The following is a 27922-nucleotide window of genomic DNA, read 5'->3' as shown; positions in this document are numbered from 1 at the left end:
TCATGGTATCTTCAGCATTCCAAGACCTGACTGGGAAAGTCGCTCTCGGTAAAATGTCTCAATCGCCGAATATCATGAACCAAGGCAACTGACGAGTCTATCGATTTCAGTGACAGGATCGAGTCGAGGAATCGGAGCTGCAACCGCTCTGCGACTAGCTCAGCGCGGCGCCAGTGTTGCTGTGAACTATTTCACCTCTGCTCAGGCTGCAGAGGATGTTGCAGAGCACATTCGATCATGTGGCGTCAAAGCGATTCTCGTCAAGGCGGATGTGTCCCAGGAGGCAGATATCAAACTCCTTTTCCAGACGGTCGTCGATGAGCTTGGACGTATAGATGTTGTGTTCAGCAATTCAGGTATAGAGCACTTTGGTGCTCTTCCTGCCGTGGCTGGGGAAGAAATTGACCACGTCTTTGCGGTCAATGTCAAAGCACAATTCTTTGTTGCTCAGCAATCCCACAAGCATATGGCTGATCACGGTCGGTTGATTTTGATGTCCTCGGTTTCCGCCCAGAAGGTGAAAACAGACAAGACCATGACGAAAGGAATCACCGGGCTAATGAGGTTTCTTGATAGGGTTTTCCGGGACATGCGATTTACGCGGCCTCAAAGGCTGCAATCCAAGGCATGGTCAGATGTCTTGCTTTTGACTTCGGGTCTCGCAACATCACTGTTAATGCCATCGCACCTGGAGGTGTAAAGACTGATATGTACAAGGAGGCTGCAGCCAAATATTTTCCCGGTGGTGAAGATATGACGGAAGCTGAGATTGATGACAGTGTCTCCAAATGGTCACCGCTGGGTAGACCTGGGATTCCAGAAGATATCTCCGGAGTGGTTGCTTTGTTGGCCAGTGCCGATTCACAATGGCTAACAGGCCAAACATTCCAAGTTTCCGGTGGGGCTTATATGGTGTAAATGCTCACTTTACAACGATTTGGGCCGATAGGAACAGATCACGGCAATTTTTCGTCCTTTTGTCTCTTGTTTTTTCTTTTTTTTTTTTTTTTTTTTAAAAAAAAAAAGGAAACTGGTCTCCGCTTTCTACATAGAGCTCAAAGTATGATCAGATGGCCTCCACAGCAAATCGGCTGCTTCCTGGCCATGGAGATAATGCCAACTCCTCGTGAACTTAGATTGGACAGAGCACCGAGACCACTGAGAACAAAGCTTATATGAAGGGCTAGCTTGTGATTGGTATGAACGAGTAAGCAATGCAGAGCGTTCAATTTAGTCATCGTGTTACTACAACATCCTTCGACCCTCCATCGTCGGATCCCGAAGTCATCATTGGGTTTCAGGTTCCTGGGGAGAATTCCATAGATCATTGATATCTTTTCATAAACCACGTCAATTACTTCGGCATTCTATTCATCACCTCCATTAACCAGTACTTCTCGAGGCTGCTCTGGGCCCAACTTCTTTACTGCATGACAATGGGGTCAGAGGTCCAGTATCGGTTCATTATGTGATAGGTATTGTCCCAGCCCAAGCCGATGTAGCTTTATCAACATACCGAACGGGCATTAGGGTGGCACTGCCGAACCCTAAATTAAGATTAACCAAGGTTGAAAGAATTGATGTTGTGCTGTGAAGGTAAATCAGCCAAGGATAGCAGCCGCGGACAGAGTAGGCACCAGAAACTGCATGGTATCCGCCATGTGATTGAATAACAATGCAAATGCAGAGCCGTTTCGGGTTCGTCCCCGGCGTCATGTCAAGCCCGAAACCCCCGAACTGCCATACCTTCGATACCGTGGAATCCGAAATCAGTTTATACGAATTTGCTACACTGTATTCAAGACCGTCTCATTCGTCTTGAAAGAAGCTTGAGGTGCGCCTTTTCTCCGTAACTTGCCCGTTTCCTCGTGTAGCAGTAGCTTTTGGAGCTGTTGATCACGTTTCTCTTTTCTGCACCGTGATCAGATATCCAGTGCTGCCTCAAATTGGGCAGCGACGGCCGCAGATCTCCCCATGATGACAGCAAGGATGGGTCTGGCCATGCTGACTACAATCATCGACGTTTGGTTGACGGATCAGCATTGAGACGAGCTTGTGATGAAGGTTGTCCGTTACATTCACCAAAAATAGATGATCTCATATGAACAAGAGAGGGGGTGCAGTAAGGCCGTTGGTATCTATAGGGATAAACTATCGCACCCAGGTCAATACACGTCTACCAACTACGCCGAACCAATATCAGGCTGACATACCTGGGGACTGATACACATACTAAGAAGTACGCACATTTGTACGCGTGTGAACACAACGCCACGCAGTGACAAAAAAAAGACTTGATCTACAAGGCAAATCTCTTCCGAAGGTCTCTCAGTTTCAGACGCCTCTTTAGTAATAGCGTAGCTAGAGCAAGTAGTATGAGCACTGATTCCCCGCGAGGTAGGATCGGGGCCGGCATAATCATAGCCACGCACGAGAGCTTTACCGAAGTGTAGCGTTTACGGAATTGAGGGTCATAATTCACTATATTTCCTAGTAAGACTCGTTTTCAGCTTATTGGATTTAATAGCGTTTTGGTTGAGATAGATGCATTTGAATATTTACATAGAGGATGGCCACTCGTTAGGAAATTACGTGACTCTAGAGAGTGAGTTCATGGTTTAAGTAAGACTTAGATGCGTCCTCAAGCGGAAAGGGAAACGCGCGGCCCAAAATCCGGTTTACACATGTTAACCGTTATGATACATCCATGAAACAGGCCATTGCCACAATGAAATATTGTAGCAGCACACGCTTTTGGTGTCCAAGCATTTACCCTGAAGACAATTGTAGCTAGTCTGGTTCTTTGGGTAGTTTTCAGTACAAAGTTAGGGTTATTGGACTGTTTGCGGTGTTAACGTGGTATCTGGACCAAAATAGATATTGGCTAACAGGATTGGATTCTGATTCTTGTCGGAGGTAGTAGATCAAGGTAGAGGCAAATGGTAATATTTCACTACCAATAGTTTGGTAGCTTTAGCGTCAATGGGGGGTTTTTTATGGTAAAGCACCGAAGTTGGGGGAAATTTTGATAGAAAATTGAGTCAAGAAATATCATTTGAATGCAAATACTTTAAATGAATACTAGTGTTAATGAAAGAGAAAGAATAAAAGCATCAGACTCTATATATTACTATTAGCGTATTTTTAGAAGCCCAACAGATTAAGAAAAGACAAAAATCTTCAAATGATCAAGCAACTCTTGTTTCTCAACTCCCGGCCCTGTCAAGAACAGGAGAAGAGAAGAGCAAGCGGAGCATACAAAAAAGGCAGACACACAAGTACTCAAGGTTCCGTGGGGTCTCTCTGATCCGCACCACGAAGACCAGAAAAGATCAGGAACCGAGAAGAAGGGGGAGTTTCTCAACCCCAGCCAGATCACACCAGAAGCGTGGATCGACCGTCAAGAGATACTCAACTGATTTACAGGAGAGCCATCATACCGACGATACCGGCAAGAAGACCGGCAGCGGGCTTGACGTTGGAGGCAGCACCAGTGAAGGTGCTGGGGGTGGAAGAGGCGCCGGGCTGCACGGGGACAGAAGGAGTCTCAGGAGTCACCGGGTTGGAGGGCTGCTCAGGGGTGGTAGAAGGCTGGACAGCGGGGACAGCGGGCTGGGACTCAGCCGGGACAGCGGGCTGGCTGGCAGCGGGGACAGCGGGGACAGCGGGCTGGGACTCAGCCGGGACAGCGGGCTGGCTGGCAGCGGGGACAGCGGGGACAGCGGGCTGGGACTCAGCCGGGACAGCGGGCTGGCTGGCAGCGGGGACAGCGGGAACAGCGGGCTGGGACTCAGCCGGGACAGCGGGCTGGCTGGCAGCGGGGACAGCGGGGACAGCAGGCTGGGACTCAGCGGGGACAGCAGGCTGGCTGGCAGCGGGGACAGCTGGGACAGCGGGGACGGAAGCAGCGGGCTGGCTGGCAACGGGGACAGCGGGAACAGCGGGAACGGAAGCGGCGGGCTGGCTAGCGGCGGGGACAGCGGGCTGGGTCTCAGCGGGCTGGCTGGGGACAGGCACAACAGGCACGACGGGGATGGAAGAAGCGGGCTGAGGAGTAGGAGCAGGCTTCTGGGAAGGAACAACGCTGGTGACCAGGGCGGGGGCAGTAGGGCCAGCAGTGGCGGGCTGAGTAGCGTTGTGGAAGGTCATGGGCTTTTCATCACACATGGTACAGACGGTGGTCTTGGTAATGGTGATGGTGCTTGTTCCAGTGACAGGGACAGTGTAGGTCTTGGAGCCCGAGGTGTGGGTCTCAGTGGTGACTGGGTCAATGTTAGCATGCTGAATCATAAGTCAAGGTGGTTGAGTAGAGCTTACCAGGGCAGGTAGTGGTCACAACGGTGAGGGTCTTGGTGGTGCCCGGGTTCACAGGAGTGTGAGGCTTGGTGCTGGTGGTGGGCACGGGGGTGGTGGAGGTGTGCACCGGCTTGGTGGAAGTGGTGCAAGGAGTGGTGGGCTTGGTCTCCACGGGAGTGGTGTGGGTGTGCACCGGGGTGGTGGAGGTGGTGCACGGGGTGGTCCACGACTCATGCTTGTCGGTGGGACGAGTAAAGGTCTCGTGGGCGGGCTTGGACCAGCTCTCACCCCAACCCTCAGCCTGAGGAGCGACGGCAGAGCTCTGAGCGGCGGGACGGATAAACTCCTCGCCACGAGCCTGCATGACACCGGCAAAGGCCGGGCTGGCAACAAGGGCCAAGAGAGCAACGGAATTGATCATTTCGAGAAATTGAGGTCTTGCCTACGGACTTGGTAACGAGTGAAGATGGAATGGTTGAAGAGAAAGAAAGTTTGACAGGAGAGATGCGAGTTTATATGTCCTTTGCGCTCGGCCATGATGGGCATGGGTGCCACGGTCGTGTCCAGGAGAAAAAAGGTAGACCTGATCCACAATGTCACCGTCTAAGGCTGAATGCAGGAACAGTGACAACTCAACAGTGGATAGCAGAGGCACGAATGCAAGGTCATTGGATGAAAATTTTAGCAATGATACCTCGATATGGCGGAGTTAGATGCAAACGTAACAGCCTGTAGTATCATTTCGGTAAGTAGCGCAGAAGAACTCCATAAAGTAACCAAATGCGGAAACATAAAGCAGAAGAGCTTGAAGATCGACAGCAGCCGTTCCGGATCTGCAAAATCTGTGAATAGAATGGTCAGTTGATTGGATGTTCATTCATTTATATTGCAAATCGCCTCAATGTCAGTTGAAGAAACATCCGATTCGAGTGTGTTGACTCAATAATCAATCAACAACTGCCAGGAGTGGAGCCCTGGCCATGGAATTATGAGTGCCAAGGATACCTAATCCGGACACGGAGGCCGTCAATAGTCTAGTACTGGAGATTGGTGTGGCACGGCCATAACATTGCAATGGGACCATAATTGACAGGTAAGGGGACCCTCTGATTGGGGGTAAAGGCTACTGGCACCAGAAGTCCATGCAGCCGAAAGTCCAAGACCGTCGATCAAGAACAGCAGAGGGCCATTTGCGAATGAGATCGTCGCCTGGGGTACATTGGAATGTGAGAATGGCATCCGACTGGGTGCAGAATCGTCCTATTGGTGGGTGCCATATTGAAGGAATGTACGGAGCTCGGGCATGGCCCGAGCAAGGCGATCCCGAAAAATTCACAATGGGTCTCAGATGGAAGCAGTTCATCGAAGGTCACCAACCGTGGCGTCGTTGGCTGCCATCAATGACGAGGAGATGACGCTCTCGCTCTTGCACCAGATGTGATCACGGCTTCACTGAGAACATTTTGATGGACCTGTCGCCGGATAAAGATAATGGAGTTCTTCCTGGGACTGAATTTCAGGTTTCCCCTGACCAATCTCAGTTGCTGACCTGTGTCGTACCATTGATGTACACTCTTTAACCATCGGGATACCGGGGAAGTCTAGATGTCATCCAAGGTTCCTTCTGACGGACGATAGGTACAGCGAGGTTGTTATCCGCAAGCGGATATGGGTGACACATTGTAGTCCAAAATTCTCGCGACTGTTTGCTTCGTAAGTCACTTCGGCGTGGAACTGCCTAAGGTAAGAGAGATGTCGTCCGAATGCAGCCAGAGATATAATTTACCCTTTTAGGCCAGCACGTGACCTAGGGCATAGGGCAGACGCGTGCACGGGTTTCTCACGCGTCGCGCGTCGCTCTTTCCCGTTTGGGGTGTTTAATTGGCAACTCAGTTTATCTGCCATCGCCAACTCCCTCACAATGCCTCATTCTGTATCACCTACCGGCGCGGCGCAAACTGATGATGAGATGCCGGACGCCCCTCCAGCTGAGACTTCAACCGGGAACAGCGGTGTCAAGTTGGCTGACATGTTCGACGACGATGACGATGACGAGTTTCCTGCTTCCAGTGCTCCAGACGTCAACATGAAGGAGGAGTAAGTAACTCTCTGCACAGAAAAGACAGTATGACTTATCGACCCCTCGCGACAGGCCGGCTCCTGCGCCCTCTGGCGTGGACCAGGATATCATGCTTGCTTTCTACCAACGACTGTTCCCATTCCGATACCTCTTCCAGTGGCTCAACCATGGAATTGTACCAACGAAAGATTTTGGAAATCGCGAGTTTGCGCTCACCCTCCAAAATGATGCCTATCTCCGATACCAATCATACCCTACTGCAGACCTGTAAGGCTCAAATGCAACTCTCGTGATCACCATGTTGGTATCACAACTGACATTATTTTGATCAGGTTCCGCAAGGACATCCTGCGGATGAACCCCTCTCGTTTCGAAATCGGACCTGTCTACAGCACCAACCCCCGCGATCGCAAAACGCTACGAGGCGGCCAAATGAAGCCCGTCTCAAAGGAATTGGTTTTCGATATTGATTTGACTGATTACGACGACATCCGTACTTGCTGTGTGAAGGCAAATATTTGTGCCAAGTGCTGGTCATTTGTAACAATGGCAATCAAGGTCATTGATACCGCTCTGCGGGAGGACTTCGGATTTGAGCACATTCTCTGGGTATACTCAGGTCGCCGTGGTGCCCACGCCTGGGTTTGCGACCCGCGTGCGCGCAACTTACCAGATGACCGACGACGGGCCATTGCTGGTTACCTTGAAATCCTTCGTGGTGGTTCTCAAAGCGGCAAGAAGGTGAACGTCAAGCGACCGTTACACCCCCATATTGTCCGCAGTCTCGAATTGCTCAAGCATGACTTTGCTCGAACCACACTTGGCGACCAAGACACATTTGAGAGCGCCGAGCAGGCAGAGCGTCTTTTGGCCTTGTTGCCCGATAAGAACTTGAACGAATCACTGCGGAAGAAATGGGACTCATCACCAGGTCGTGCCAGTACCAGCAAGTGGGCTGATATCGATTCACTCGCCAAAACTGGTAAGAGCAGCACGCTCAATCCAGCTACCCTTCGAGACGCCAAGCAAGATATTGTCTTGGAATATACCTACCCACGTCTGGATGCTGAAGTCAGTAAGAAAATGATACACTTGCTGAAGAGTCCATTCGTCATTCACCCCGGTACTGGTCGTATTTGTGTACCCATCGACCCTCACAAGGCCGAAGAATTTGACCCGTTGTCCGTTCCGACAGTAATGAACCTACTCGCGGAGATTGATGAATATGATGCGAAGCACCCTGCTGGAACAGCGGAAGCTGATGTTGCAGAGGTTGAAGGCAGCGCGATGAACGGCTCTGATACGAAAGGCAGTCGCAAGCTGCAAGACTACGAGAAGACCAGTCTCAAGCCATATATCGAGTTTTTCCGTTCATTCATTGCAGGGCTTGTGAAGGAAGAGCGGGCAGGAAAGCGCGAGCGCGATGAGAGTGGACCCGGTATTAAGGCGGATCCCATGGAATTCTAGTGGATATAGACATGTCCATGTGGTTTTAAACATGGTGGAATCTCCTAGGCTTATGACGTTATGCTTGTTAATTTTCTTAAATCATCCGATCATGGACCTTAATGATCATTCTATGTTCTCGGTGGGAGTCGGGCGTTTCTTTCAATTCAGTGGCTAATTCTCAGTATGCCTTGTAAGCTAGCCATCTTTGCTGAACTTTATATAGAATCCATCGCAAAACTTGTCCAAATAACGAAACAAATTGATCAATCCTGCATAAAATGGCATGTGAAATGATTCACCCACAACTCGTGGACCCTGACATGGTTTCATCAGTTGGGTCTTGCTAAAGCTCTCAGAATACGTATATCGTACCAAAACTGACATTGCTACGTAAAATGAAGCTGTGAGGTCTGTCATGGCCGTGTTTACTTTATATAACACGAAAGAGACCAAACAAGTCATAATCCAATTGAAGTGGTTGTATATTGGGAGGTATTGGTACAAATCAAGTCGCAAAAGTAGAAGTACTAGAGCAGACCCAGGATATGGAGATCGAAAGAGAGCGTCAAGACAAACTGGTTCACCTTGATCAAAAGTCTCTTCCAGAAGGATTATGAGGGGAGTCGAGAGGTTAAGAGGAACAAATGATTTATGCGCCGATGAAGTTCTTGACAGCTGAAAGGGAGAGATCCCGTTAGCAAGCAGGCCCCAAAGATACAACATAGGAAAAAGGCCATACCGTCCAACCAGCGAAGGTACTCCTTCTGCTCCTTAACGGAGATATAGTCGGGGATCATGTTAGCGAACTCGGCGTTGAGGCCACGGTCCTCGAGGTAGCGCTCCCAAAGACCCTGGAGGTCCTCGTCGAGGTTCTCGAAGGGAGGGCCGGCGTAGAGGCTCTGGCGAGCCCAATCCTTCTCAGCGGTCTGGGCCTGGGCGAGCTCGGCCTTGGCGAAGTGGGAAACCTCCTCAATCTGGAAGACACCGTCCTGGACGACGGTCTGGATCAAGAGAGCACCGTGGCTGGCCTTCTCGATGGTGACGTTAACGCGGGCGGGGAAGCTGGGCTCGGGCTGCTCGAGGTCCTCGGCACCCTGGTTCTGGTTCTGGAAGTCGAGCTCATCGCTGAGGGCGGCATCGTCGAACTCGTCTTGCTCGCTGATGTTCTGGATGTCGGCGACGGTGAAGCTGACGCGGATGCTGAAGGATTATTGATATTAGCACTCTTGTCGACACCAGAGAGATCAAATAACAATAGACTAGGTGTGGTAGAGATCATACTTCTCGTTGCCAAACTTTTTGGACAGAATAACCTCCTGCTCACCCTCAATGTCCTTAACGGCCCACTCGCCACTCTTGACAATGGCGTCGATGGTCTCCTGCTGCTCCTCGAACTCGGGGACATCGGAAGCCTTCTCGTGCTTCAGCTCATCCTCAAGCTTGGCAAGAAGCTCGACATCGCCTGAAAAAAAAAGCAGCCCCAAAAGTTAGCCTCAGGCCAAACGTTGAGTCTGCGATCGGGCAACACCGGAATGTCACGGACTCTATCCAATGCCAAAGAATCAATCTTACCTTCGGATGCAGGGGCCTTGAAGACAGAAGAGGTCGAGAAAGCAGCATAGGCGGGCTTGACAGCCTGCTTGAAGGGCTGGCGCAGAGCGGGCTTAAAGAATGTTGATGGGCGCAGAGCTGAAGAGGCAACGGAGCGCGAAAAGGTGCGAGGGACCGAACGGGAGATAGTGCGAAGAGACAACATTGTGAATGTAGATGAAATTATTGGGGGTTGAAGAAAGAAGAGAGCTTGGGAAAAGATAGAGGAGCGGAGCTAACCCGATGATGTTGCCAGTGCCAAGACTTCACCGTTTCGGCACTCTACATGGATTCGAACAAATCTTAATGAAGTTGAATTGAGGTATATTCAAGATATTCGGCTGTACAGAATCTAAAAGAATCAATGTACCCAACATGCGCCATCCCAGTTCATTTTGGACACCAAACAATGTAAGAAAAAATCAAAGCAATCGTGATCATGACATGCGATTGGGAGGGAAGCTAGATGCCAGCTTCTCTCCGCTCTTCTTGAATCGGATAAACTTCATGGCACTGAGGCCTGACCAGTCTCTGTTCCAGGCCTTCAGGGTGGTCATCACATATGAATCACTGAGGTCGGGCATCCAGAGACCGGTGGTGAATTCCCTATCTTCGGTCTGCACACGCTCTTTCAAGGCCTCTTCCCGCTTGCTTGCAGGACGTCCTTTCCGTCGCTCGGATTGAAGTAGCTCAATCTCGGGGGTATCACGGTTGATGTAACTAAAAGGCGTAAGTTTCAAGTACAATGTGTGAATTGTGGGGAGCACATACGTCTTGACAAATTCAGCAAGTTCTTCGTCCGATAGGGCATCGGACATCTCTTGCACTGCCTCATAGATATAATCAATTCGATCCACTAGTCAATTTAGTTAAGTGATCCATAGGTTATGTGTGAATCTGTCTCACTGTATGGCTGGCGGGCTCTCATCACCGTGGCGCCATGGCGGGACAGTCGATCGTCTCGAGCACCAGCCTTGCGGAGTCGGTGGGCATCGCGGCTATTTTCATGGAGCGCATTGACAACCCCACGCTTCTTAGAGATCTGCTTATGCACTTTTGAAAGAGCGACAGGCATGATGGCGGTTCTGATGAGAAAATCCCTCCGTAATCCGCGATGATAATTTTCTTGGGATGCGCCTGCAGAATTGGGCGGTGACCCAAAATCACCGCCTTCCCCACTGGCCAAAAGCGCGTCCTGCGCGTCGAGATGGGAACGAACATTCCTTGGGAGGTATTTGCTCCCTCGTCTGTTTAACTCATCTTCAACTTGGTCCGACATTAATTTGGTTACATTTTGGCTGCTTGTGAAATTGGAAGTCTATGTTACCATTTATTGCTTGAATACGAGGACCCGCCTGCGCCTCGAACGGTGTCCACCATGGGCATCAAAGGTACGTTGCCAGGGATTTATTAAGGGCACCTGGACAATACTTACATGGAGACCAGGACTTCACGGGCTTCTCAAGTCCATTCAGAAGCCATGTCACATCAAGAAGTTCAGTGGGCAAACCCTTGGAGTCGATGCATATGGATGGCTGCACCGTGGTACCGTTGCTTGTTCCGTGGATCTGGTCCTGGACAATCCAACTAGGAAGTATGGCTGCTGATATATCCACAAAACACTGATGATCAATATGCTCATGTTATAACAGGCATCTCGATTTCGTCCTCAACCGAGTACGCATGCTTCTCTTTTTTGGAGTAAAACCCTACCTTGTTTTCGATGGTGACAACCTGCCCAGCAAGTCAGGTACTGAACAGGACCGGCACCGACGGCGTCAGGAAAGCAAGGCTCTGGGACTCGAATTACAACGGAAGGGGAGGATGCCCGAGGCATACCAAGAATTTCAAAAAGCCGTCGATGTGACGCCCTACATGGCCCGTCAATTGATTGAAGAACTGAAGCAAATGAACGTGGAATATGTGGTGGCACCGTATGAGGCAGATGCACAGTTGGTGTATCTCGAGCAGCAGGGCGTTATCCACGGCATAATATCAGAGGACTCCGATTTGCTTGTCTTTGGAGCGAGGCGATTGCTTTCCAAATTAGACCAGCATGGAGAATGCATCGAGATTAACCGCGCTGACTTCACTGCTTGTCGTGAGGTCAGCCTAGTTGGCTGGAGTGATGCAGATTTCAGACGGATGTGCATTTTGAGTGGTTGTGATTATTTGGCAAATATTCCAAAGATGGGACTGAAGACTGCATACAGAGTCATTCGCAAGCACAAGACTGTTGAGAAAGCTTTGCGCATGCTCCAATTTGAGGGTCAATTCCGGGTCCCAGCCGACTACCAGGCCAACTTCAACCAGGCTGAGCTGACCTTCCTTTATCAGCGGGTCTTCTGCCACAAAGCTGAAAAGTTGGTGACTTTGACATTGCCAGAGGAAGGTACAAATTTGGATGAGCTGCCATACATTGGTGGTGATATGGAACCTGAAATTGCTGTTGGTGTCTCTCGGGGTGACTTGGATCCGACTACCAAAGAACCCATTTGCATAAAGCCATTATCTGCTAATAAATGGTCTCTTGGCATCAATCGTCGTCAGACATTGGGGACTTCCTCTGAGTTAAAGGCAAGAAAGCCTATCAATTCGTTCTTTACCCCGAAACGGACCCCTTTGGCCGAACTGGACCCCAACAGTTTGACTCCATCCCCCAGCCAGCAGCGACTGTTGGACCGCAATTCCAACAACTCTTGGCATGCCAGCCCTGCGCCCTCACATTCGAACTCTGTTCGATCCACTCCTTTGCGGGCATTCTCCGATCAAAGTCTTAGCCCTATGGTCCGAAGTGTTGAGCGGTCTTCTTTCCTGGCGCAAAGTGCAAGGTCATCAACTTTGCAACCGACAAAGCGACAAAGACTATGCTCCGAAACCGAGGGGGATTCCTTGCCCGCATGTCCAACTGCGCGCAGCCGGTTCTTTGCCTCCAGCACTGAACAAACCAGCCCTAGTGGACAAAAACTATTTAGACCTAAAAAGCCTCGGAAATCCGTGATGGATGTGTTCTCTGACGATGTCGCTGAAGACATCATGTCCAGCATTCCTGACCCGAGTGCCACACCCAGGCTGGGTGATTCCCAACCTGAGAGCAATACCGAAACAACTGTCAAACAGAGTGAAGTCGACAACCCTACCTCCCAATCTACAGACAGTGGGGCATCGACAAGCACAGATATGGAGAAACCCCACAATTCGCCGGGAGGTGACCCCACTAACTCCCTCAGTTTCAATGAGGCTCTTGAGTATCATATTGACCGTGAGAACTCTGCTTTCCTGTCCAAGTTCACCTTTAAGTCTGAACCAACGTTGGAGGCTGCGAAACCTCGCTCTCCCATGACTAAGATCCCCGTGGCTACGTCTCACCGACCCGCACTACTGTCGACGCCGAAGACACCCGGCAGCATTTCTCGCGGACATACGGCTCAGCGGCGCCTGACGCCTCTCCAGCGCATGGGACATGCGGCTCTTGCTCGTTCTAATTCTATCAACCTCCCTACCAAGCATCGGGATGCTGCCTCTCTGGAATCTTGGGCCGCACAACTTTCTCCAGCCTCTAAAGAGTCCTCTTTTACGGAAACCATCGGTTCCCAAGGCAGCGAGGACCAGATCGTTCCCGACAGTGACGATGAGGAGGAAGAGCCCAATATTGGACTCTCTACCGCTCCTTTGGATCTCAAGCGCTTTTCTTTTACAGCAAATTAGGCATCTGCATCTACACAATTGTTAAGGTAGCATTGGGATAGGAAACATCTTAGGAGCCGGGTGCATTGGGCCACTGGTATTTTTTCTCTTTGGCTCTTTTTTGGCGCAACTGTGTTGATATTGTTAGGTTTATGTCACAGCATTGGGTAGTGTTTTGGAATATCAGCATATTGGAAAGCCTGAAACGAGAGTAATCAGATTATAAGCCCAACATTGAATATCTACGAGGTTGGGTGAATCGCGTGGCGCCTTCAGGTGGGCCCAACTTTATCGGGATCTGCGCTAGTCAAGATCGGGTCTAGCAAGGACCCTCTCTCCTGTATGTGGGGCAGAATTGCCTGACTGAGAAAGCGGTCAGCCCTGGTTGCTGGGGAAGCGGGTGAGTAAACAAAGGTGGTTGGCCCAGCCTCCCATATTCCTATACACTTGCCTCATCCCCAGCCTCCAAATTCTCGAGAGAATCAGAATAGCGTGACGTGGAATTTTGTGCCAGCTACGTTCCCTTCTTTTCCCATCCCTTCCATTCCTTCTACACATTCCTCTCTTTCACACCCTTTTCACCTGTTCCGTGGTATACTGTTCAGGCGTCTAGACAAATCTCTGACCCATCTCAATAATCCCTAGGTGCGAACTGGATACCACAGAGGGTCAACACGCTTCACGATCTCCTGTGTTCTTACATTGAACTCAGCCTGGACTATCCGACATCTATTCTATCCTCCGCATTCTTCCTCTCCATTCCAGCGATCTTGATAACCGAAGGAATTGTCATCAACACCAATCGCAACACTCAACCAGCGGTCTATTAAGAGGAAATCCGGGTTCTGAGATCGTATTTGACTCCAGACACTCCTTCTCGGGGATCCGAGAAGTGAGTCAAGACAAGTGAAAGGTCAACCTAGTGTTGCTCATCGTTCGGCACAATGGCAACCCCCTTCGCCCAAAAATGGGCCCGTAAGTGACATTGCTTTGTTTAAGGTAGTGCAACAAGACATTGACGCTAACTATGAGACAGGCTTCATTCCTATGATCGGGTACCACCACGTTCTCATGATCATTATTGCAGTTGCAATTATCCTATTATGTGAGTGCTTCTGCCAAGCATTCCTTCCTAAGCTTCGCTGGAATGACACTAACATCATCTAGCACTCTTGTTGGCCGGATGCTCTTCATCATCTCCACAGATCCCCAACATCTTCCTAATCTCGCTATACTATGAAAAGTACAACCCTATTCGGGATCTCGCACAAGTGCAGCCAGACGTTGCCACCGCCATCTCGAACATTGTCGGTGGTGCAGAATTGGAAGTTCGGGTGGGATACTTTGGTATCTGTGTTCAGCCCGATAGAGGCTCATTCATCTGCAATGCCAATGCGACAGCTTTGGCTGAGATTGTCACTGTGGACCAAGACCCACTCAACTTGATCTGGGTTGCGTCGACATTTAAGGATGCCGTTGTGTTCCCGTACCTCCTGTGAGTTGACTGAAATCCTAATGTTTGACATTTGCTAATCATAAAACAGCATTGTCGCCGTCATTCTTGCGTTCTTCTGCTTCATCCTTCTCGCTACCTTCCCCGGCTGGCACGAGGAGGTTGATGACTCTGGATCGGAGCGCGAAGTCAAGCCCTTTCCCTCGCGACCCGTGTCTCAGGCTGCGCTCGCACTGATCTTCGTCTCATCTGTATTTGTTCTTGTCTCTGTACTATGGCAGCACACGGCCTCTGTTGCAGCAAGTACCATCGCACAAGATATGGGCAACGGCAGTGTCAAAAGTGGCGTCGGATCCTCTGCCATGGTATTAGGGTGGTTCGGCTTCGTCTTACTAGTGATTGTGACGGTCGGACTCCTGGTCATGATATTGAGCATCAGCCTGATCCGAAAGTTGACCGATGATGAATGATCAACTCGAACTCCCAAGCAACACGACTTGCTTTTTGATTTTGCTTTTTACGACTTGCACCTACCTCTACTTTACCTGCACCATACCCTTTTTATAGCAGGACGACACAAATGGGAAATGAATAATATCGATGAGCTTACGACGAAGCTCAACACAACAATTCACGGAATGGATGGAAATGGAACACGATACTTGGAATATTTGGATTCCCAATGCGAAATATGGATTTTGGACAACTTGAAAATTTTCACGAACATATTTGAGGATTTATGGCCTCGCATGATTTCTCTGCTTATGATTTGACACAAGACTACCTGTCAATCTTGAGTCATCACCTCTGGCTTCTCTGTCGATTTGTCGGAATACTTTTTCTGACATAGAATACAATGCCATTGACTTACGCTTTTGTACTTTTTTTTTTTTTACCTGCCGGTGTTTGGTGTTTTGTTATGTGGATTTTTGGTTTCATGTTGAGCACTCGGCGTTCAATTTACCTGATGTATAAAACAGCTTCTGTTCTCTATTCCTGCGCTGTCGCTTTCTTGTTCTTGCCCTGCAAACCCCTAGTTAGTTCTTTGACAAATCGCCAAATTCACAAACCAAGCCCTCAATGTCAACCTTTTCCACAAATGTCATCGTACCCAAGCCCTGTAGACTATTCATTGCTTTTTGGTACTCCAGGACAAACGAAATGAAACAACCCATCCTATTGAGATATTTTGCTCAATCAACACTGCTGTTCAATCTAAGATAGTTGAGTATCGGTATAGCACACGATGTCATATTCACGATACTTGTCGTGGGCAAGAATAGGGACGTTGCCGGTTGTAAATGGAGTCCAACTCAAACTGAACAGCCCATGGAGCAGCAAAGATACCGTCTTTCTTGAAAATGGCCTCCCGGTATGCGGAAATGTGTTAGTAGACCACAGTGTCTACGGACATTAGACTCTGATACTCCGTGTAAAACTATGGATTGCGCGGGATAACGAGTGGCCCCATTGGATGGATTAAAGAGGGTTGAATGGGGCGTAAGCAACTTAAGTGAGTATGGGGCGAATCGCCGCACCTTTTAGCCCGGGACCGCTATACCTCTGAACAATATCGCTTGATCTGTAAGCATCATGCACCTCGCTGATATCCACGCCTTGTAAGTTTTCGGTCTTCAACGTATTTCCTGCGACTTTTGAGATCTCACACCAGCGAGAACCTATCACTAGGGATGTCTCAGGCCCCACACGCGCCACCCAAGCCGCAGCGCAATCAGAACCTCTTTCTACCATTGATGTTTCCAATTCGGCTACGCGGCGGAGACTCCAGAATCGTTTCAATCAAAGCGCATGTCGTAAGTTAGAAATCCTGTAATTCAGGCCATACACTTTGTCACTAATGCTCTGGACGATAGGTTTGCGTTAGGAAGCAGAAGAAGTTGAAAGATCGGCTCAAACCGCAATCAATGATGCCGAGGAGAAAAGCAACATACGCACTAGCACTAGCTCGGGCCATGGCGCAACATCGACAAAACTCACGATCACCGCATGCGACTTACCACTCCCTATGCACTTTCGCACCTCTAAAAGTCCATAAGCTCATGCATGAGTTTAAAACGAAAGCTATGAAGGCTATGGTGCAGCTTGTGACGTTGATCATCGCGGCCCTCATGCGGTTGATTCTATCCTTGAGCTTGTGAACGCAAGCACATCCTCCAAGTCCCTTCGTGTTTTTGATCGTTTACTTGCTCTTCCATTAAGGTACAGGTCAGAATATTTGTGATTGCCATCTAAGTGTGTTCCTCAATCAAATGGGGAATGTTCGCATAATATAGTGCTTCCTATACCGGACTATCATTTACTGGCGGACTACGAGGACTACTTCCGGAAATAAAGTGCAAACCCTTCAGGGTCCTTGGATCCACTCTGCGCGCCAATGCGGGCTGCTTACAACTAAACGGTCATTGGCCAAACTATGCCTCTCCGTATACTATATCTGCCTCGAATATCTGATTCATAAGCCCATGGATATTCCCTAAATTACCAGACCTAGCAACCTTTTCAATTGAACCTTCCGACAAAGCCAGCACAAAATGTCCTTGCAAAGAGCCAGCCATCATTGTCTCCTCGCCAAAGCATGCGGAACTGGTTTCCAATCGACCTATCCCCAAACTCCATGACGATTGCATTCTAGTCAAGAATGACAGCGTGGCATTGAATCCTACAGTCTGAAAACACATCGAATACTTGGCACCATCGGGAGTACTCGTGGGCTACGACTACGCCGGCATTGCGGCAGAAGTCGGCAAGGCAATGAAAAAGCCGTTCAAAAAGGGAGATTGTATCTGTGGCTTTGCACAGGAATCAGACGCCACACAGCCTGAGTATGAAACCTTTACCGAATATATCGTCGTCAAAGGCGGCTTGCTTTACCTACATCTCCAATTCCAATCTCAGAGCGGCCATCCATCTTGATTTATAGAGGCTCGACATCCACCGGAACACTGGCAATCCAATTGATGAAGCTGTCTGGTTATGAGGTTCTCACTACTTGCTCACCTCGCAACTTCGATCAGGTGCAGGAGCTTGGAGCCGACATCATGTTTGATTATAATGATCCAAACACTGCCGTCGCAATTAGAGAGCGAACGAAGAATGGTCTCACGTTGGCATTTGATACAATTTCCACGGAAAGCAATGCCAAGTACTATGATTGCACTCTCTCACCAAAGAAAGGGGACTATAGTTCGCTTTTGCCAATCAATATTGAGCTTGAGAATGACAGAGACCGGGCTACCATGGCCTATACGGCGTTTGGTGACAACTTCAAGTTCAGGCCAAATGAGATCCCGGCTCGGCCACATGATCGGGCGTTTTGTGTGGTCATTTTGAGGACTTGGTGGCGACTGGAAAAATCATGGTACACCCTCCTAGGGTCAGTCATGGTGGCCTGAAGGTTGTCTTGGAAGATCTTGGTATCCTTAGAGAGGGCAAAATCAGTGGAGATAAACTTGTATATAACATTCCAGATACTGTCCAAGTCTAAGGTGCCAGCCTGGCAAGGACAATTCCAATGGATGTTGTATTTCACAAGGCACAAAATAGAAACTGACCAAAACTGCGACGGACGTTGTGCCACAGAAGCGAATACTCCCTTGGATTGGATTCAAGAGAAAAAACTTCTACCTTCATAGGGATACAACCGTCCTTTTTTCTTATTGTGGGCTTCAATACCCACACAAGGTAAAAGATATTCATAAGATATGCGTACAAGATGAGAACCCTTCTACTGAACAAACAAGCACCTTAGTGCTGAATTGTGATCATAAAATATGGATAAGAAGTACGAGGCACCCTGCGCCAACCCATTGCTGATGCACGCCAAACCCCGATGCAAGGAAACCCCGGAAAGATACAAAAATCGATGTCTGATAGCCTAGGATGGGCTTTTCAAAGTGGTGGCGAAACCGCGGATGACACGGCATATCAGTAGTCCATGGCATATCCTCCTCGTCCGTCACCACCACCATGACCTCCGTCGCCATGGGAGGCACCGCCATAATCATCCAGCGACCTGTAGTGGTATGCTGCATGGTCACCTCGGCCACGACCTCGTCCACGGTTACCTCTGTTAGCACGTCCACGTGCGTTACCTCGGGCACGGCTGCGAGAGGCCCCACGTCGAGCACTTTCGTCAAAGTGATGGCCTCCGCCACGCTGGTGGGAGCTGTGACCACCACGGGCATAAGATGATGCCCCGTCGTAGCTAGCATGATGAGATGTGTGAGCCACGGAAGTGTCATCGTGATCTTGGAAGCGTCGCTTGTGGCTTCTATTCATTCTGTATTGATCTTGGGCCTCGATTTTCAAGACAACCTTTTCTCCGACAACAGTGTCAAATGTAATGGCCTTATCGGCCGGAGCAGGGTGCCAATTCTGAATTCTTCCTGCGTCAACGAGGCGAGAACCTTTGCGCACAGCCAGGACTACAAGTGGCAGTGGGTTATCAGAATACCACGGCTCTGTCGCGGACACAGGCGCCACGCGGGCAGCCCAGATCTTGTTTTCGAAGGTGCCAGTACCGGTAACCTTCCACTTGATCTTCTTGCCCATGCCTCCAACCTTGTCCAGGATGGAGCGAGGAGCTGGGCGTGGGGTGATAAGAATGCTGTTAGCCATGTACTTGAGGTCATTTGAGTCAGCAAGCCCGGGGGGTAACGCCGAAACCAGCAAGTTCTCTGTCATGCTGTTTGAGTCTTCTTGGGAAAGAAGATAGCCAGTGTAGAAGACAACCCGTTTGATACTTAGACGCCCATTGCGGATGTTTTTCGTGGATAGAGATGGATCACGCAAGGCAAGGTTATGAGAGTTAATCATGCGCTGCACCTCAGCTGTTTCGATTACGGGATCGAGGTATGTGCAGCCTTCAGTCACCTGGATGACTTCAGCAAGGACAGGAACACGTGTGGTGGTGGAAAGAGCCCCGATTTGGAGCTTTTTGTTCATCTCCTCGAAGTAGTCTCGGAAGGATTTCACACTAGCAGCATGTTAGCACCTAAAGACACTCGAAGTACTCTGTTTTAACCCACTGCTTGACACGGTCTTCATAGACGCGAATCTCTTCAGCCTGCTCGTAAGTGAGGACAAGATCTTCAAGAAATGCCTGCTTGAACTCCATGGTAGACGAAAACCGCTGTCCATGCGGACCAACCTCCGGCTTGAGACCGATGAGATCAAATTCGAGCTTCTGACTTGCAACCATCCGCTTGATAATGCCGGCAAAGCCAGCCTCACTGCGGCCGGTCAACAGTACTGTGAGGGCATCTTTTTGTTCCATACTCATGCGTACCAGACGAAGCTTTTGAAGGTTAGTTGACCTGTTCCTGGAGTGCAGGGTATATTGGAAGTCACACAATTTGCTCGTTCCACCATCCTTCCCATGCGCGAGGCTCTTCGATCTCCATGCCCTTTCCTGTCGCACCGAGGATGTTTGGGTCATGCCACCATCCTCCATTGGCGAAGTGGTCGACAGATTGTAGGAATCCGATGGATGATCCATGCCAGATTTGTGGGTTTGGCAACGGACTTATGAACACTGGTAGGTGTTGATATTAGCGACTGGTTCACCACGAATTAAAATCAGGCCCAAGGGCTCTCACGGGTGTTGTCGAAGTCGTAAACGTGAATTGCGCGAATCTTGCGCATGGCTGTAGCGATAATCGCGATTGTCAGTATGTCATATGGTAGATTGATCAGGCTAATGTTTTTACCTGGGAGTTCCTTGTTCACAATAGACCACCGACGCAGAGAGGTAATAGTGTGCGGCCTGTTGTTGGCGTGCATTCCGTTGGCGGTACTGTGGGACATGTTGGAAGCTCCAAGGCGCGCAAGTTTCTCAGAAACGACGACTTTGGCAGACCGCATGCTATGGCCTTGTAGAGTCGGAAAAAGGTTTAGCGCATTTCGGAGAAAGACTTGAGTTGTGAAGGAGTGACGCAACGAGAAAGTGACGACGCAAAGAAAGAGCTGTGTTCGCGGAAGAAAACCGCCGAGGAGGTTTTGCCGCCCGAACGTGACTCCACCAACCTTATGGACGATGAGGTGCGACAGCAAATACTTCAGCGAACTCTGCAGGAGGTGGATGAGGAGTCTGATGTCGCCAATCCCTGTGTCATTTGTCTAGACAAAATCACCGAACCCTGCGTGGCACAGCCGTGTCATCATGCGAACTTCGACTTCTTGTGCCTCGTCAGTTGGCTGGAGCAACAGCCTACTTGTCCCCTATGTGAGTACACACTATGCTTATCTTCTGATTAGAGCTGACGGACTGTGCAACAGGTAAAAGCGAGCTGATAGCCGTGAAATACGAACTCCAAGCCCCGCAAGGCCCAAAGCTATACAAGGTCCCGCCACGAAATGCGAAGCCCCCCGCCGAAGCAGCGCCTCGGTCACGCCCAGGGCCTCGTCGTGGCCCGCGAGGAGGGCACACCTTTCTACAGCCGCCACGTCCACAGCTAGATGACCCTCTCGAACGCCGGCGCAATGTGTATCGCAACCAAACATACTCCATGCGAGTCGGGACCAATCGCCTATCGCAATACCGAGAAATGACACCAGAGCTCTTCAACCGTGACGAAGAGCTCGCTTCACGGGCTCGGAAATGGATTCGCCGTGAACTTAAAGTTTTCAGCTTCTTGAACCCCGAAACGGAAGAGGAAGAGCGGGCGCCTCAGCAAGTGTCGCGCCCCGGGCACCAACGACTGGAGAGTCGCAGAGCGAACAATGCCGAGTTTCTCCTTGAATATGTCATCGCCATCCTACGCACAGTTGATCTTAAAGGTAGTGCTGGACAAGCCGAGGAGCTGTTGCGCGATTTCATCGGACGTGAGAATGCTCGTTTGTTCATCCATGAACTACAGGCGTGGCTGAGAAGTCCCTATACATCCCTGGAAGACTGGGACCGCCATGTGCAGTATCCAAATTCTGCGCGAGCTACTTCTGACAGAAGACGAGGGGAATCCCATCAGTTGGATCACAGTTCGCGTTCTGTTAGCAATCGAGGCAGAGCTCAATCTTTTCGTCGACGGCCATATAGATCACGGTCTCAAGAGGCGCTTGATCGGTCCAGGCGACTGCAGCATGCTCAGCAACGATATCATCCATATTGACGGTCGGTCAATCTGGCTATAAAATGACCTTGGGTGTGGGAACCGTCTCTGCCTTGGACTTGTCTCAGTGTATCTTCGATTTCATCTCACTTTTTTGATGGATCGGCCACCTAGGTATGGTAAATGAAAATGTACAAATTATAAAATGCAATAAGATTCGTCGGCGAGTTTGACCAATATGAATGTCATGACCTTGATACCTAAGTGCTTGGATATAATCAAATGGACAGCGCTCGGTCCAAAATAAGAGCCATATATGAATGCTATGAATGACTCTGAATAAATGATAGCGACCTATGCTGAATATGAATGCATTCGTTACATCATGAAAGCCAAACCAAGGCTGTTTGGCGCCTATCTCCGACGGAAGCGCCCCCCTCTACCCCGAGAACCTCCTCTGTTTCCAATCTTCAATGATCGATAGTTTGCATGAGCCTGAGGGTTGACCTTTCGAGCATAAGGCTTCTTTCCTTCAGGCGCAGCGGTCTTTGGGGGTTTATCCAGAGATGCTGGCTCCTTCGGTTTTGCCGCTGCAGAAGATGATACAGCCTCCTTGATCCTCTCCGAGAAACTCTTCGTCCTAGCGACAGGTTTGGGCCTCCCTCCGAATCCAGGGTCGTCATCCGAGTCTGGATCAAACTCTGCGTCGGTGTCCTGTTCAGGCTCTGACATATTTGGAGCTGCAGCACCTTCTTCCGCACGCTCAATGTCACTGGGGACATCATCCCAGCCATCATTGGCATCATTGACACCAGGTGCAAATTGAGTCTCTGGAACTGCTGCCAACTCGTCGTCACTGTCCGAGAATTCATCCTCTTCGGTAGGAGCAGGCGTTTGCTTAGGCTTCGGCTGATTAATAACAGGCCGCATAACCACTCTTCGAGTAGTTCGCTTCTGGCCCTTCTTCTTGTACTTTCGGTTGACATCCGGATCCTGACTGTCCTCCTCCTGGTTCTTGGCCATTTCTTCTGCTTCAGCCTCTTCCTCCATCTCACGCATCACTTCCCAGTCATCTTCCATGCGGTCTTCTTCCATATCCCGCAGTCCCTGAACCAGATGCGACAATCCTTTACTGGCGAATTGTTGTGGCTTGCGTGAAACAATAGGACTGAGGCCCTGTCCACCATTGCTTGCACCGGGTGGAGGATATCGACCAGAATTCGAACGACGAAGGAAGGAGGGGGTCCCAGAGTGAGCAGGCTGTGGTGATATCTGAGCAGGGTGTAATGTTCCACTCTGTGCCTCTGCATTATCTTCTGCTTCAACCAGAGCAGCATAGCGCATTGTCGTCGGTGTCGCAAACAGGTTGGCAAGATAGAACTGCTTAGTCTCAGAGGCAGGGGTGCGCGCCAGTCTTGGTGTTTCCTGTTGTGGCTCTTCCTCTGGATCCTCGGGGATTGTCGCAACCGGTCTTCGTTTAGACGGAGTTCTGAATCCTGCAGCTAAGTTACTCGTCTGTCGCTTAACGGAGGGTGTTCCGCCACTGCCTCCCGACTCGGATAGCATGTCGAAGAGACCCAATGTTTTCCCATCGCGCTGAGGAGTCGGACCAATTGCAGCCTTCAATGGCGACGCAGCCGTCTGATGTGTGCTGGGACTGAACAGTCTGCGAAGGGTTGAAGGTGAATCATACGGATCGAGTTGCGCAGGGTGGATTTTGGTGCGATTATTGGACGGAGTCGCAAATAGGCCTTTGGAGGATTTGCGCGGGGTGGTTTGAGTATATGTGCCTTCTGAACCGGGGGGTGATGCGTGTTTCCGCTTTTTAGAGTGACTTTCTGTTTCCTGTCGGCGGTTTTCGCGTCGAGTTAAGGAGGCCTCGAGGGCTTTGAGCCGACTGTATTCCTTGTATTTCGCAGCTAAAAGAACTGAATATTAGTTATCGGTTCCATTACGGTTCTTGCTTGGCGCGCGAAAGGGTCAAATTACCAATATCCGGATTCTGTTTGATATCGTCGCGTCCGGCTTTCTTGCCCCCATTTGCTGACGCGAAGGCTTTCTCCCATGTTTTTAAGTTTGCGCGAACATGGACAGCTTGGGCAGCGACCTCTGTACTTGAATTGAGAGCGCTGTCTGCCATTATCGCATGCTGAGATTATGATTTGGTTCAAAGTTTGGAGAAGTAATAGACGCGACGCGAAACACTTAACGCGGTGACGTTTCGCGTCACATGATCCACTTTCAAGGTCAGATGTCTATACTTAGTGACAGTTGAGTAACTTATGATATGATTGTTGTGTTAAGACGTGATATAAATGTCCGGATTGCGTGAAAATGCAGGCTTTTTCGACGTTCGCATATACATTTTCCCTCAACCTGCCACGGCCCTTGTTCTTTACAAGTGCAGATAAGATTTTTGTTTTTTTTTGTTTTTTGAAAAAGATTTTAGTTATTTGAAACAATGATTTCTTTCATGTGAACTTTCCTTCGTAAAGTGGCTGGCAATTGAACTTTTGCGCATTCAAATTTTTCTATTGATTTGCTGGATATAACGTTATATTCCGTTACAACTCAACTTGCCCTCAATTTTCGAGCGGTTTCCAAGTTAGTATCAAGGCCGCTTTTCAATCTCCAGCCTAGAGTCAGAGAATTGAACCCAAAAGACAATTTATATGGTAAAGCTTGTCGTTGGCTCTACACTAGCTCTATAAAACCGCACCAGTCAGAAGCCGCGCATTGAAAAGCTCCACTAAGAGTAGAGATACGAAGTTGTCTTTATTTCGCAACTCATATCTCGCAATATATAAAGCCTCAACATCTATTGATTCTATCTGACTTCATCGTGTCAATCAGTTGAACGAGGAAGCTCCAATCATGGTTAATATTCCCACGCGATCTGGCCTGAGTTCATGGTGGAGGACTGAGCTGCACCAACTAGACAGCCACATATCGTCCGAGTCTGTGCCGAAGGAAGCAGACGTTGTGATCATTGGATCCGGAATATCTGGTGCATCAGTTGCATACCATCTTCTCCAGCAACATAAAGGAGCCAACCAACCAAACATTACCATACTTGAAGCACGACAAGCATGCTCCGGGGCAACGGGTCGGAATGGTCAGTCGGTTTATTAGCATTCTTTCTTCAGTATATGTATCTCACAGTAATGCCAGGAGGTCATCTCAAACCAGACCCGTACAGCTCTATCGGCCATTATGCCGCAGAGTATGGCCCCGAAGCAGCCGCAGAGGTGGCTGAATTCGAGCAAGCCCATGTGGACGTCATTCGAAGACTCGTAGAAACCGAGAAAATTGACTGCGACTTGGTCATGACTCAGGCGATTGATGTTTAACTGATGCCTAGAGAAAGCAAGAAAGCCAAGGCTGCTTTTGATCATTTATCAAATTTGGGACTGAAGTCGGTCAAACGAGTAAGCTTCTCTGACGAAAAGGAGGCGGAAGAGGTATGTCCTTCGTGGTTTGGTTCACAACTAAAAAGCACACTGATTTGCTCTAGACATCGCGTGTCAAAGGAGCAAAAGGCTGTTTCAGTTATGAAACGGGTCATATCTGGCCCTATAAATTGATCCTCCACATTCTTAGTCGCTGCATTGACCAAGGTGCAACACTCTACACACATACTCCGGCTCAATCCATCTCACCAGAAAAAGACAATGCGGGTTTATGGACGATCAATACACCAAGGGGCACAGTCAAAGCAAAACAGGTGGTCTTAGCCTGCAACGCATACACTTCGGCAATTCTTCCCATATATTTGAGCAAATTTATCCCAGTGCGCGGAGTCTGTTGCCGAATAGTACCTACTCATCCAGTGAAGAGGCTTACAGAGACATATACCCTACGGTGGAACGATGATGAGGCAGACTATCTCATTCCCCGAGATGACGGGAGTATCGTCGTTGGTGGTGGCTGGAGAATATACAGCCATGACACAGGGAAATGGTACAACAATGCAAATGATAATGAGATGATCGAATCTGTCAAGGAGTACTTCGATGACTACATGCAACGGAACTTTCACGGCTGGGAAGAGAGCGGTGCATATGTGGACAAGATTTGGACTGGGAGTAAGTCAACCTTAGCACTCTGTTGATAGAAGTACAAGAAGCTGACGTGATATTTATTTTAGTCATGGGGTATTCTTCGGACTCATTGCCGCATGTTGGCCATGTCCCCGGAAAGCCAGGTCAGTTCATCAGTGCCGGTTTTACCGGCCATGGAATGCCGCAAGCATGGCTTTCTGGGAAAGGTGTGGCAGCGATGATCTCGGATGGAGTCTCATTTGCTGAGTCTGGTGTCCCAAGAATCTTCCAGACTACTCAAGCTCGCCTGGATCAGGACCGAAATGATATGCTTGAAATGATTCATCCATCGTATCCGCGGCTGTAGCCTTTCAGCCGAGTTGGATTTGGGTCTGGTGGAGGGCTTCTGTGTGACCAAATGTCTGTCAATTATGATTGATGGAAGTACTCAGCGATCATATCAACTCTGCTCATGTTCCGTAATTTCCGAGACATGCCTTTGAAATGGTGTGCTGCGATAGTCACTTGATATTCCATGGAAGATTCATCCGGTCATACGAAGAGGGACATTTCATGGTGGTGCAATAAACTTAGGGTAGAGTACATAGACTTTGGGAGAGTTCTATCCATCTATCATCAGCGTGACTGCTCTCCAGATTTCCAGGCATTTTCCGATGCTACATTAGCTAGGCTTTTTTTAGCAAAGTATAACCTGTTCAGCAGTTATATCAGTCCGAAGAGTGGAGTGCAATTCTTGAGAAGGAGAGTTTAGGCGATGCTAAACGACGATTGATTGAATCCTTGCCAGACCCGCCGATTGCGCATGCTTTGCCTTCGCCAAAGTACACTGGTTCATACAAGCACCCTTCCTGTTCCAGTATCACATTGAGACGGTTTCCTGACTCGCTCACTATGGACCCACGCGATCAGTCATCCCTTGTGAAATTTCCCTTGTTCACGTAAATGAGGAATCTTTTGTTGGTACCATCCACAACCAAGCCCATCAATCGATGCTATCTTTCTCGGTGGAGATCTCCATCGATGTTTCTGGGGTAGCTACAAAGGTTGGTCTTCTTTTAGAGTCTGACCTCAAAGGGAACAAGATCTGGTTTGGGCTCTGTGAAGAGTAAATTGCCAATTGGATATTTGTACTCATTCTCCATCTCTAAAAATGCATTTGGGATATCATGTTCGCTGTATCGATTTAAGATCTCAAAATGGGCAAGCAATGTAACAAGTGACTTCTCTCAGAAATTACCAACTCGTCAATCCATGCACCCGATCGAACCCTCCTCGGAGCTGCGTGTCAGGGTGTACAACTTTTCCCTCGAGTAAAGTGTACCTGACGATCCCCTCACAATGCTCCGGTCGTACTCTTGCCAACCAGATCATCTGCTGGTCTTTCTTCCGGTAAACAAGGACATTTGCCGAGAACTTATGTCCACCAACATGGGACACGAAGAAGATACCCGCACCTCCAGGTCGTGAATCATCGGCGTCACGGTCTAAGCCCAGTGGACGTAGATGTCGCTCCAACTCGCGCTTGATCAATGGTGCTGTAATTCCGCATCGGGCGTCTCGTCTTTTGTGCGAGCATAGTAGTACCACGTAATCTAGATCGCAGGGTCGGGAGCTGATTCCAGATATAGGGGCGACCGCACCGGCGACGGTGCCTTTTTCATTGAGTTGCGTGACGGGATGATCGATGAACCGACTCATGACTTCTGGTACATCGGCTTGAGTGATGTTGTCCACGAATGTGAACGATGGTAGAATGAGCACTGAGGTGGCGTTGTCGGCTCCCTCTGCTGTTTCGTGATCTGGCGCATTAAGATTTGATGCCGAGACCATTATGCGCTGCGTTTGGGATCAGCCAAACAATTAACATTGTTTATTTCAAACGAAAAACTCACACCGTGCTCCGATTTGGTCTCGTCGAATGCCTCCATCAAAGTGCCTTTTTCCTGCTCGACCTTCTCTTTCCAGTCTGATCGTCCCGTTGCCACGAGAACGTGTGAGTGGAAGGACTTAATATGGCCATACAATGGCCTTAAGTTGTCGACCTTGACTTTTGACGGGAATTGGACTGTGCAGTCGGCGCAGTCTTTTAGGCATTCTGGTCCATCCGCGTCGGGGCTCACAGTCGGAAAGATGTACTTATTTGCGCGACCGAGAGAAAACCATGAACGCAACATCTTGTGAAGATTCTGCTGTTACAAGACTAGAATGAAACTCAGAAAAGTAACGGAGGTAGTTGCCT

The 27922-nt window shown here is 49.3% G+C and overlaps 15 protein-coding genes across 15 annotated transcripts; 9 read left to right on the top strand and 6 right to left on the bottom strand.

The window, feature by feature from the left end:
* Nucleotides 1–2: 2 nt before the first annotated feature.
* Nucleotides 3–918, top strand: N7508_005188 (uncharacterized protein; the record flags this gene model as incomplete). Its single annotated transcript, XM_058463254.1, has 3 exons — nucleotides 3–48; nucleotides 111–517; nucleotides 577–918. 3 exons carry the CDS (start codon nucleotides 3–5, stop codon nucleotides 916–918), a joined length of 795 nt encoding a protein of 264 aa, XP_058319732.1.
* A 2502-nt stretch (nucleotides 919–3420) lies between these two features.
* cspA (putative cell surface protein) lies at nucleotides 3421–4717 on the bottom strand (the record flags this gene model as incomplete). Its single annotated transcript, XM_058463253.1, has 2 exons — nucleotides 3421–4262; nucleotides 4318–4717. The coding sequence occupies 2 exons, from the start codon at nucleotides 4715–4717 to the stop codon at nucleotides 3421–3423; spliced, it is 1242 nt and encodes a 413-aa protein (XP_058319731.1).
* A 1500-nt stretch (nucleotides 4718–6217) lies between these two features.
* N7508_005186 (DNA primase subunit PRI1) lies at nucleotides 6218–7843 on the top strand (the record flags this gene model as incomplete). The annotated part of the gene is made up of 3 exons (XM_058463252.1): nucleotides 6218–6393; nucleotides 6449–6643; nucleotides 6709–7843. The coding sequence occupies 3 exons, from the start codon at nucleotides 6218–6220 to the stop codon at nucleotides 7841–7843; spliced, it is 1506 nt and encodes a 501-aa protein (XP_058319730.1).
* Nucleotides 7844–8474: 631 nt separating this feature from the next.
* On the bottom strand, nucleotides 8475–9581 carry N7508_005185 (MAM33 family protein; the record flags this gene model as incomplete). Its single annotated transcript, XM_058463251.1, has 4 exons — nucleotides 8475–8500; nucleotides 8565–9025; nucleotides 9107–9287; nucleotides 9398–9581. 4 exons carry the CDS (start codon nucleotides 9579–9581, stop codon nucleotides 8475–8477), a joined length of 852 nt encoding a protein of 283 aa, XP_058319729.1.
* A 271-nt stretch (nucleotides 9582–9852) lies between these two features.
* Nucleotides 9853–10490, bottom strand: N7508_005184 (translation machinery-associated protein 16; the record flags this gene model as incomplete). The annotated part of the gene is made up of 3 exons (XM_058463250.1): nucleotides 9853–10135; nucleotides 10187–10271; nucleotides 10322–10490. The coding sequence occupies 3 exons, from the start codon at nucleotides 10488–10490 to the stop codon at nucleotides 9853–9855; spliced, it is 537 nt and encodes a 178-aa protein (XP_058319728.1).
* Nucleotides 10491–10793: 303 nt separating this feature from the next.
* Nucleotides 10794–13123, top strand: N7508_005183 (putative exonuclease; the record flags this gene model as incomplete). Its single annotated transcript, XM_058463249.1, has 3 exons — nucleotides 10794–10806; nucleotides 10862–11009; nucleotides 11068–13123. 3 exons carry the CDS (start codon nucleotides 10794–10796, stop codon nucleotides 13121–13123), a joined length of 2217 nt encoding a protein of 738 aa, XP_058319727.1.
* Nucleotides 13124–14046: 923 nt separating this feature from the next.
* On the top strand, nucleotides 14047–15025 carry N7508_005182 (Fig1 domain-containing protein; the record flags this gene model as incomplete). Its single annotated transcript, XM_058463248.1, has 4 exons — nucleotides 14047–14077; nucleotides 14139–14207; nucleotides 14270–14597; nucleotides 14647–15025. 4 exons carry the CDS (start codon nucleotides 14047–14049, stop codon nucleotides 15023–15025), a joined length of 807 nt encoding a protein of 268 aa, XP_058319726.1.
* Nucleotides 15026–16148: 1123 nt separating this feature from the next.
* N7508_005181 (uncharacterized protein) lies at nucleotides 16149–16714 on the top strand (the record flags this gene model as incomplete). The annotated part of the gene is made up of 3 exons (XM_058463247.1): nucleotides 16149–16174; nucleotides 16228–16369; nucleotides 16430–16714. 3 exons carry the CDS (start codon nucleotides 16149–16151, stop codon nucleotides 16712–16714), a joined length of 453 nt encoding a protein of 150 aa, XP_058319725.1.
* A 393-nt stretch (nucleotides 16715–17107) lies between these two features.
* Nucleotides 17108–17489, top strand: N7508_005180 (protein TOXD; the record flags this gene model as incomplete). Its single annotated transcript, XM_058463246.1, has 2 exons — nucleotides 17108–17162; nucleotides 17278–17489. 2 exons carry the CDS (start codon nucleotides 17108–17110, stop codon nucleotides 17487–17489), a joined length of 267 nt encoding a protein of 88 aa, XP_058319724.1.
* Nucleotides 17490–17533: 44 nt separating this feature from the next.
* Nucleotides 17534–17968, top strand: N7508_005179 (uncharacterized protein; the record flags this gene model as incomplete). The annotated part of the gene is made up of 1 exon (XM_058463245.1): nucleotides 17534–17968. The coding sequence occupies one exon, from the start codon at nucleotides 17534–17536 to the stop codon at nucleotides 17966–17968; it is 435 nt and encodes a 144-aa protein (XP_058319723.1).
* A 532-nt stretch (nucleotides 17969–18500) lies between these two features.
* On the bottom strand, nucleotides 18501–20438 carry N7508_005178 (rRNA 2'-O-methyltransferase fibrillarin-like protein; the record flags this gene model as incomplete). Its single annotated transcript, XM_058463244.1, has 4 exons — nucleotides 18501–19551; nucleotides 19604–19872; nucleotides 19928–20109; nucleotides 20174–20438. 4 exons carry the CDS (start codon nucleotides 20436–20438, stop codon nucleotides 18501–18503), a joined length of 1767 nt encoding a protein of 588 aa, XP_058319722.1.
* A 165-nt stretch (nucleotides 20439–20603) lies between these two features.
* On the top strand, nucleotides 20604–21682 carry N7508_005177 (RING finger domain protein; the record flags this gene model as incomplete). Its single annotated transcript, XM_058463243.1, has 2 exons — nucleotides 20604–20799; nucleotides 20853–21682. 2 exons carry the CDS (start codon nucleotides 20604–20606, stop codon nucleotides 21680–21682), a joined length of 1026 nt encoding a protein of 341 aa, XP_058319721.1.
* A 354-nt stretch (nucleotides 21683–22036) lies between these two features.
* On the bottom strand, nucleotides 22037–23762 carry sld2 (the record flags this gene model as incomplete). The annotated part of the gene is made up of 2 exons (XM_058463242.1): nucleotides 22037–23541; nucleotides 23612–23762. 2 exons carry the CDS (start codon nucleotides 23760–23762, stop codon nucleotides 22037–22039), a joined length of 1656 nt encoding a protein of 551 aa, XP_058319720.1.
* Nucleotides 23763–24496: 734 nt separating this feature from the next.
* N7508_005175 (NAD(P)/FAD-dependent oxidoreductase) lies at nucleotides 24497–26029 on the top strand (the record flags this gene model as incomplete). The annotated part of the gene is made up of 5 exons (XM_058463241.1): nucleotides 24497–24737; nucleotides 24794–24845; nucleotides 24984–25083; nucleotides 25137–25707; nucleotides 25770–26029. The coding sequence occupies 5 exons, from the start codon at nucleotides 24497–24499 to the stop codon at nucleotides 26027–26029; spliced, it is 1224 nt and encodes a 407-aa protein (XP_058319719.1).
* Nucleotides 26030–26916: 887 nt separating this feature from the next.
* N7508_005174 (sucrase/ferredoxin-like domain-containing protein) lies at nucleotides 26917–27857 on the bottom strand (the record flags this gene model as incomplete). Its single annotated transcript, XM_058463240.1, has 2 exons — nucleotides 26917–27519; nucleotides 27576–27857. 2 exons carry the CDS (start codon nucleotides 27855–27857, stop codon nucleotides 26917–26919), a joined length of 885 nt encoding a protein of 294 aa, XP_058319718.1.
* Nucleotides 27858–27922: the final 65 nt, after the last annotated feature.

The sequence above is a fragment of the Penicillium antarcticum genome, assembly GCF_028974205.1.
Source record: "Penicillium antarcticum strain IBT 31339 chromosome Unknown utg000005l_segment0_segment0, whole genome shotgun sequence".
NCBI lineage: Eukaryota > Fungi > Ascomycota > Eurotiomycetes > Eurotiales > Aspergillaceae > Penicillium > Penicillium antarcticum.
This window is presented reverse-complemented; position numbering and strand designations above follow the sequence as displayed.